This window comes from Prionailurus bengalensis, chromosome X (assembly GCF_016509475.1).
Source record: "Prionailurus bengalensis isolate Pbe53 chromosome X, Fcat_Pben_1.1_paternal_pri, whole genome shotgun sequence".
In the NCBI taxonomy this organism is placed as follows: Eukaryota; Metazoa; Chordata; class Mammalia; order Carnivora; family Felidae; genus Prionailurus; species Prionailurus bengalensis.
The window spans coordinates 66335832-66345711 of record NC_057361.1 but is presented as its reverse complement, the minus strand read 5'-3'; the positions used below and the strand labels follow the sequence as shown (position 1 = coordinate 66345711).

Genomic DNA, 9880 nt, shown 5'->3' with positions numbered 1-9880 from the left:
CGCCCGACTTGGGCTCAGGTCATGATCTCACAGTTCATGGGTTTGATCCCCACATCAGGCTCTACGCTGACAGCTCAGAGTCTGGAGCCTGCTTCAGAATCTGTGTCTCCTTCTCTCTCTGCCCCTCCCCCACTCACGCTTTGTCTCACTCTGTTTCTCAAAGATAAATAAATGTAAAAAAAAATAAAAAGAGTTGGATGCTTAACTGACTGAGCCACCCACGCACCCCTGAGACACAGTAAGTTCTTAAGAACACTTCAAAAGTTTTGTAGTAAAAGATCAAAATTGGTGCTGTGAACTAGAAGGCTGAAAAGGTACCTAAAACATTTATGAAGCTATATTTATATTCACTGCTTTCCTAAAGTGAATTGTTTAACGATAAAATGTAGGTCTGTCTTGAAATAGTGTAGGAAATCATACCAGTTTTACTGGGTGCTCAGCAACTACATTTAGATGTTTCAATTTCATTTTCCACTCAGTGACTATAATTCCTTTCACTGATATTTTCTTTCATGCTTAACAATTGGATTTCAATTAACTGAAATTTTAAACACATATTTGAGATAAATTCTTAAGTATTCCATTTGTTCTCTAAGCTTTGAAGTTAGATCTTCTAACTTTATTCTATATTGGATTGTTTTACATCTAATAAAATGGTATTATTGTAGGGATTTTCTCATATCCAATAGTTAATTTTGGTCTTGTCTATATGGGGAAAATGCAGTTATTCAATGACTTGGACTGTAATTAATTTGGAACCACTTTTCCTTATTCATTAATTAGTGACTTATTTCAATTATCTGGACAGCTGCTTTGTTTTGCAGGTTGAAACATTGATTTAACATCCAGAATTTTAAGGAAATAACTTTCTATTTGCTCATGCTTTTCACTGATTTCACTCAATCTAAACAAGGACTATGTGAAACAATAGCCACAAGCTGTCAAAGAGAACTTTAGTTTTCAATTAAATGTAGTAGCATTCTATGGACATAAAGTAGATTTTTTTTCAGAGATATATAGGATTTGCTTTAAAATAGTGGGATATTTTTATTTAAAGAGCAAGTAAGAGTTTGCTATTTCACTTATGCTTTAGCATTAGTCATTTGTAAAGTGAAAACTTAAAGAACTTAAATTGGACAAGATAGTCCCAAGACAGTATCATTCAATTATAATGGATTAAGATCTGGAAAATTCAGATAATCCAACAGGTTATTTCCAATATTTACTGGAAGACACTTATACTCTTTGAGTGAAAATAATAAATACTAAAAATTTTCAATAAATGTAATACACAATTATAATTAATTAAGGTGAATCATCTATTAATAGTTTTATAACTTAATGTGACATTATTATATGGGAATTTAAAAATTTTATAAATTTATATACTCTAATGTATAATTTTATGTATTAAATCTAAGTTTATGGGGGGGGACTTTTGTCCTTTTTAAAAGTTCAATTGGTTTGATTTACAATTTTCATATATACAAATGAAGTTGAAATGAAACTTACTTAACTTTAAAAAAGTTCCAAGAATTATACAAAATCACATAACACTTAAAATGATTTTGACTATTTCTTACTAAAAGTTAACATAACTTACCCCAGTCTGAACTCTGGATGATAGTCATGTAAGTGATTTCTCCACATTTAGTTGCCTAAAATTCTTAAGGAACTGAAAAGTGAATGTTTAAGAATCATGGCCTTTTAATTCAAGTGTTGTGTCTTTTTTTTTTTTTTTTTAATTTTTTTTTCAACATTTATTTATTTTTGGGACAGAGAGACAGAGCATGAACGGGGGAGGGGCAGAGAGAGAGGGAGACACAGAATCGGAAACAGGCTCCAGGCTCTGAGCCATCAGCCCAGAGCCCGACGCGGGGCTCGAACTCACAGACCGTGAGATCGTGACCTGGCTGAAGTCGGACGCTTAACCGACTGCGCCACCCAGGCGCCCCAAGTGTTGTGTCTTCTAAGAGAAATCTTGAAAAATTGGAGATCCTAGAATTGGATTCTCCACAATGCACACATGAAAGTTTTCTTCTCTAGAATGGAATCATCTATGATTACAATCTTGAGTGAATACTTTTGACATTTCCAGACTCTTCCCTCACTTGGAACAGTGTCATTTTGTCTTTTGGTACTAAAAACAGTAATAAATAACCCTTAGACTGCATTTTTTTTGCATCTTATCACTATGAACACACAGAGGTATCGTTTTAGTAAACAAGGGAAAGGTGGCACAAAAACAGAAGGAATTAAAAACTTGTTCTTCAGGAAAATGGATTATGTGCCCCCTTTTTGTAAACTGTCAGGATTACAATTCACAGAACCCTTCTTCAGAGGTATTCGCCTTGACTTAAGTAAACACACTGAATTTAATATAAATCTACTTATAGAATATTAAATATAGTCCTCTACCTTTCTAAAACACATAACCTCCCCAGCACGATTTTCATTTCAGGACACATACTGTGTACCTAGAAGATGATGATAACTTTCCCTTTAAAAATATATTTAGATGCTTTTAAAAGAAGTAGATGTTTAACCTTAAAAACTCTTTTAATTTATATTGTTTACCTGCTGACATGATCTGAAAGCATTTCACCTGATAATAAATCTTGAGGAGTTACAGTAAGACAGAAGTTATTTGGACTTCACTGCCTGAGATACCATTGCTTTTTGAAGGCCTTTATTTTTTAATTAATTTATTTATTTAGAGAGAGAAAGACAGAGCACATGACCAGTGAAGGGCAGAGAGGGAGAGAGATAATCCCAAGCAGGCTCTGCACTGCCAGTGCAGACCCTGACATGAGGCTCAAACCCACAAACAGTGAGATCATGACATGAGCTGAAGTCAAGAGCCAGATGCTTAACCGACTCATCCACCCAGGTGCCCCTTGAAGGCATTTAATCCTAAGTATCCCAAAGCTACCCTACAAAACCCTCAAAACCATAAAGAAAATAACTTATGTAAAAATCCTTTTGTTCAAGGAGGTCACATGTAAGGCTTAAAAAAAATTATTTTCAATCCTCTTTATTCAAATATCCACTAATATATGTTCGGGTTGAGTAATTTTATTGGGAAGAGGTGAACATTTGTTAAAACTTTTAAAACAGACATTTTAAATGTAAATGACTATGTAATACCAGTTTTTATTTAAAAACATTTTATTAGTGACTACTACAAATATACTGGAATTCCTTTTTTAACTGATTTTATAACTTAAAGATATTACAATATCTTTATTATTTTTCCATTTGCTATTGAAGCCACATTTTATATAGAAATGTTTTTTATGTTGTCTTTCTATGATAAAAATGAAATTTCTGAATAAGATATTAGTGTGAACTTTCATATCACTCTCTACTGTCATTTTCATGGAGACCAATCTCCCCCACTGATTATTAGCATACCAATGTTAAAACAAGAATTCAATCTTAGGATCCTGGGTTCTCTAGACTTGGTCACATTTTATTTATAATGTAAAGTGGACTACTCACTAGAATTTTAGAGAACAGTTCAAATTCTACCACCAGTCTACAATTTATAACAAATAAATTTTCATAAATCATCATGAAACCACTTAAATTGGATTTAACAGGGTTATTCAATCCATCACTTTTAATTTGGAATCATAAGAGAAAATTTTGCAAAGAGGGCTCTCTGAAGACACTTCTCTCTTAGGACACTTATTCATTTACAGGGGTTATTTTCTTGCTCTTTCAAAGACTACTCTAAACAAAAATGGATTTCTATTGTTTCAAACACTAATGCAATTCATTTAGCACTACTTGTGACATAACAATTTTGTGAAAAATAACTTCACATCCCCCATATTAAAGAAAAACAAAACTAGAAGTGTAATGTGTTGAGCTTAAATATCACCTGTTACAAGTTAAATTTATTTACAGACACCATATACTCTAAATGGTATGTTTTTGCTCAAACTGACAAAATTTGAGGAAATCTGCTTCCTTAAGAAAGCACCTAAAAGCAATACAATGACATTTCAACAAATTAGCTCCTTTCATTTATACATGCTAAAAAAGTGTTCATAAAAGGGAGCAGTGGATCAGCAATACGATTTCCAAACTTGTAACTTTTAACATTGTGACATACAGAATATGACCACAAAAGAACAGAAGTAAAAAGAAAACATCCTTAAAAGTATTTTCTTTTACAATGCAAAGCAAATAAATCCTAAAGTACTTTAAAATATGGGTTTTAGGCCTTGACAAAATGGTCTTTATAAGAATACTTTTCAAACTGTAGTCCCACAAACCTCCCAATCCTGTTTTAATGTTAAGTTACAGATTCAATTTTTTTTAAATCCTCTACAAATGGAACTGCCATATTCATAGATCAATATAATTTTGATAAGCATTACAAACTTTAAAACTTCAAATTTTTTCTCAATTGTAAACTTTTAACTCTCTATATTTTCAAAGATGGATGAATCCTTCCAGATAATAGATCCATGCATGAAAAGAGTTTTAATCATATCTCAGACATTTTGCATATTGACCCTTATTAATACCTAAAAACTAAAATATGGCTAAAGGCAAATTTTAAAAATTGTTTATTTTGCATGAATTTTAATAGAACATTTCTGAGATGGTATTAACAAATGGAATTCGGGCCTAGGATATTTTCCCAGTTTTTTGGAGAAGTTCATAACTGTTCCATCTCTGTTATTTTGTCTTTAATTTAAATAACTTGTCTTCAACTTTCCTTGAGAAACTGGACATCAGTCACTATCAGAATATCTCTGAATTTAAAAGCTACAAATAGTCTACTAATATAACTTTAATAATTATGTGAAAACGTCTGTGAAATGCAAGAATATTTTGGTTTAAAAAAATATGTACCTATAACTAACACCAACTGTGTCCCACTGATATGAATACTAGAACTATGTCAAACGATTTTTTTTTTTTTGGTTTTGGTTAGGTTTCTGAGAAGAAAAAACAATTCCCAAACTAAGACTCAGTGTTGAATTTGTATAAAATAAAAGAGGAAAAGACAACATTTCTCTCTTGTAATGAAATTACATATGCTCTAGAGTCAAATTTAACTAACATCTATTAACTCCTTTAGGCAAAGAATCTGGAACTTTTTTTATAGGAAAATTTTCCCATTTATTATCTTAATGAACAGAATGAGGTAATACTGTATCTTAAGAAAACTAGCCTAATCCTGGAGAGATACTCATACGCTATTAAAGATAGATATTTTTCTGTTTGGTTAGAAGCAAAGGACAGCCTAGCTTGGAAAGAAAACCATGAGATATCAAACTATAGCTTTCTCTTTAGTGATACCATTTCCATTCAACAGGTTTGGATTCTCTTTCTTGAGAAAATCTTATATACCAAGTCTGAGCTTTTATACTACAATGAAAACACATATTTGAAAATGTTAGGAGTAAGCTGGTAGCTTTCAGGCCATTCTTCCAGCAGTATGTAAAGCTTTAGGAGAACACCATAGAGAATTTCCTCTTTAGGGAAAAAGGAGTTCAAATTCTCAATAGAACCAAAGAAAACTAAGGGAGCACATGAGGGATGTTTCCAAACAGCTTCAGAATTCTGCTATTCAGCATAAAATTCTATGGAAATACTGAATCTTTACCCATGACTCATAACTACTATAGTTCTTTTATTCCTAAATACTTTTCCCATATCTTTTGGAATTGTTTTTTGGTACTTAAACATAGCATATACTATTTCAGTTTTATGTGCAAGCACTCCCCCAACTGAAAACTAAAGATTATACTTTAGTACAGAAAGATAATTTTTCAGCCAATACACTATGTTAATAGATTACTAAATTTTCTCTTTAATGTGGTATTTATAAATTCTTTATTTTTCCCAAGCAAAGAGGTGAATCCATATAACGTTTAAAAGCCTCAGGGTTGTATGATTGATAAATATGTGCATGTGTAAATACACATAAATACATTTTAAATATAATTCTTTAAAAATATACTGATGGCCAGTGGTGTGGTGGTATAAAACATCTTGGAAATATTTATTTGAAAATGCCATATTTTATGTACTTTTTGTGTCCAGTACTGTAATACAGAGAAGACAGATTAAGCACAGTTTATAAGTGACAAATTCTCAGAATATGCCTTTTGGATCATGCTGTGATGAAAAAACTTATGATGGTCAATGAAAACTGAGATGGAAAAACAAAAAATCAGAAGCAAGTTAAAATGGTGAAGTTGTCTGATGGTCTTCTCTATATTCATTCAGGTTGGTTCATCTTCTCTCATCTCCATTAATATTGGTTATGCATTATTTTCTTCATTATGGGAAAAATATTGTTTTAATTCTATTGGTAGATATGCTAGCAGCATACCTGATGTAGTAGGCAAATAGTCAGATACCTGATGAATGTATGCAATTGTTGGATAAATTATAGTATTAAGCAAAAACTCACATGAAGAGGCACTTGAGTAGCATGTTAGAAACTGATCTTTAGTAAGAGCAAAGTGAAAAAAATGCACTTCAATGAACAATAATGAAAATATTTTAACTTACTGATACTGAGTATCTCCAGATATATTAATACATTAGACAAATAGGTCCTAAAAATGATAAATACCATCCATAGCTAAAAAAAACATTGCCTGTTTTTTTGCTATCTGCCATTTAGAGTCTCTAACAGATAATGATAAAAAATGTTCACATTCATAGTTGGTCATTTTCATTCTTTTCAACTTATTTAGGGGAAAAAAATGAAGACACATATAATTTTGATTGCAGTATTGATTTTACAGCTGGATGGTATTATTCTTCAGATCAACAACACTATTTGACAGTTAACAAATTGCTAATGTCCAGTGTTTTTAAGAAATATTTTTTTCAGTGTTCCTTGAAATAACAGTAGGATTTTGTATCTAACCAAATTTAATTGGAAAACAATTATAAAGTCCAGAGTTTTAATCTCTTCTGAATCTGTTGTCTTTGAAATTAGGCATTTTTGTTAAGTATTGAAAACTCAGTGATGGTAATATTCACCAGAAAAAAATGGTGAAGTGAATGAAACACAGGAATTGATTGAATAAAGAAATGTTGGCACTTATCTTTACTGTACCTTTGAATTTGAAAATATGAGTCTCTTATATTTTAATCAAAGATTCAGGCATCTGTCATGTATTTTTCAGGACAAATTTGAGTCTTACTTAAGACTTAGTAAGATCTGAAAATCATTTTAAGTGGTCCACAATATTTGAAAGTTATTATAGCTTATTAATAACACTTGAAAATCATTTACAGTGGTCAGTTTATAGATGATATTGTACTTACTGTGATGGTTTAAGTTATAATTAATGGAAAATAGTTGATAACTGAAGAAATATAAAAAATAGATTTTAATTTTATGGATTTTGGAAACTTGCTTTTAAGAGGTGTTTAATTAAAGCAAAGTTTCTGGTGTGTGTGTGTGTGTGTGTGTGTGTGTGTGTGTGTGTTTAGACCATACCATTTGGCACATGAAAGTGCAGTGGTTGGTATGGTTGGAAAAAAATCGGTGGTGGTCCAGATGTTACATAATAATTAGGATACCCTCCCTCAGCAGCAAAGTATGGAGCAGGCTGATAAAAGCAAGTTACATTGTCTGTATTGGGTAAAATATTCTGTTCTCCAAGTACTTTTAAAGCCATAAAGGTGATCATATTGAGTGTCTGCCTTCTTTCATGACCCATAAGGCAAACAGTGCTTTCATTCACAACTCCACGCAAGGTCATAAGGTAGTCATATTTGCTATTTTCTTCACCTATGAAATGGTTACGGAGGTACGATTCAATCTTCTTTTGCTGTTCTACTACATCAGGAAAATCAATGAAGAATCTAGAACACATGTAACGTTCCAGTGTCTTGATTTCTGCTTCACAAGCTGGTTTAAAATCACGAACCAGCAAGTTGCTGTACTTCAGAAGGCCACCACCTCTAATCTCTTCAGGTTTTCTAGTAGATATAAGCTTGTATTGCAAATGTGTCATTGCTTCTTGGAAGTCTCCATACATGCTTTCGGCTATCACAACAGGATAATATTCTTTGGTTAGCCTAGCATTTTTGTCACTGTAAAATTCTAACATGGGATCCAAAACAATTTGAAAGGAATCAACACTAAATTCAAATTGCCGTCTGAGTGAATTCACAAATTTTAGCTCTACATTTTTTCCAGTGTTGTTTGAAAGAGAAATGAGACTCCAACGATCATGCATATTGCAAACTTTGACCATCTTCTGCACATAAGCCTCTTTCATGGTCTTTAGGGTGATCTTTTCCTTTTTCACACCTTTTGGTAAAAAGTCCAGTAAACAACCTAGAACTGCATCCTTAATAACTTGAAATTCCTGATCACTTGGTAATTCAACACCAAAAATAACATCAAGATCCTTATAGCTGATTCCACTGTGGCTTGCAAGTATATAACTTGCTGTGGAACCATTCAATCGGGAATCTTTAACAATAATTCCTTGCTCTATCAATTGGTCTTTCACAACATGAATGATATCTTTTGGTTTTACCTCCAATGTGGGGAAATTTCCCCTTCCATGAATTGGAATTACTTCATCTAACACTTGATCCAGTATTATAACTTGATCCCAAGTGAGATTGCTAAATCTGATTTCAGACATTGTAAGATCAGGAGATCAACTAGAAAGCAAGCAAATATTGAGAGGAAATGTTAGCATCACAAAATCAGTGTTATACTTAAAGCATACGAAAAAGTTAAAAATAGACTTACCCTCATAAACAAAACTAATACTAGGAAGTAAATTGTCACTGTTCCTAATTGTGTTTAAATATATTTTTTAAAGTTTTTATTTAAATTCCAGTTAGTTAACATACAGTGTAATATTAGTTTCAGGTGTACAATATAGTGATTCAACACTTTCATTCAATAGCCAGTACTCAATCACAGCAAATGCACTCCTTAATCCCCATCACCTATTTTACCCATTTCCCCACCCACCTTCCCTCTGGTAACCATAAGTCGTTCTTAATAGCTAAGTGAAAAAAAAGCCACTATGATTATGTCAAAATTGTTAGATCCACTAGTGCATGCAAACAGACATTCTCAAGGAATTGTTAGAAATGTAATTATTTTGTTATGTAAGATGGTGGCCTTTCTCAATCTTTCTTCATGTAAATACTATAATGATTGTATTTGGTATAATTTTTTTTTCATGAAATAAGCATAGTACATCACTGACATTAGTTGTCATTAATTTCAAGTGAGATCAAAGAGCATGTCTGTGTGTGTTAGACCCAGCTGACTGAAGGCATGATGTTTAGAAGCAATGCATAGAATCTTTAATCCAAAAGATTTAAGGAATTATGGTTTCATATATATTACTGCTCTCATTTTAAAGATTACTGAAGTCCATTAGGTTATGAATTCCTTGAATTGCCTGAGAATATAAGGATAGTACCTAACTTATCATCTCTTCTATGTGCCCAGTAACTCTAAGAAATGTTGAAGGAGGAGCACCTGGGTGGCTCAGTCAGTTAAGTGTCTGACTCTTGATTTTGGCTTAGGTCATGATCTCAAGGTTTGTGAGTTCAAGCCCCACCTTGGGCTCTACGCTGACAGTGCACAGCCTGCTTGGGATTCTCTCTCCCCTTCTCTTTCTGCCACTCCCTTGCTTGCACATTCTTTCTCTCTCAAAATAAAGAAATAAAAAAAACAAATGTTGAAGGAAATAATAAATGTCGTTTTAAAATGAAGAACATGGAAAAAATGCAAAACAGGGGCACCTGGGTGGCTCAGTCGGTTGAGTGTCTGACTTAGGTTCAGGTCATGATTTCATGGTTCTTGGGTTCCAGACCTGCATCAGGCTCTGTGCTGACAGCTCAGAGCCTGGAGCCT

The 9880-nt window shown here is 32.7% G+C and overlaps 1 protein-coding gene across 1 annotated transcript; it reads right to left on the bottom strand.

Moving 5' to 3' along the window:
- Window positions 1-3865: 3865 nt before the first annotated feature.
- TENT5D (terminal nucleotidyltransferase 5D) lies at window positions 3866-8660 on the bottom strand. The gene has a single exon (XM_043570456.1). The coding sequence runs from the start codon at window positions 8643-8645 to the stop codon at window positions 7473-7475; it is 1173 nt and encodes a 390-aa protein (XP_043426391.1). The 5' UTR covers window positions 8646-8660; the 3' UTR covers window positions 3866-7472.
- Window positions 8661-9880: the final 1220 nt, after the last annotated feature.

Excerpts from the sequence above, each read along its gene's own strand:
- TENT5D (XM_043570456.1), bottom strand. The coding sequence starts at position 8,645 with ATGTCTGAAATCAGATTTAGCAATCTCACTTGGGATCAAGTTATAATA.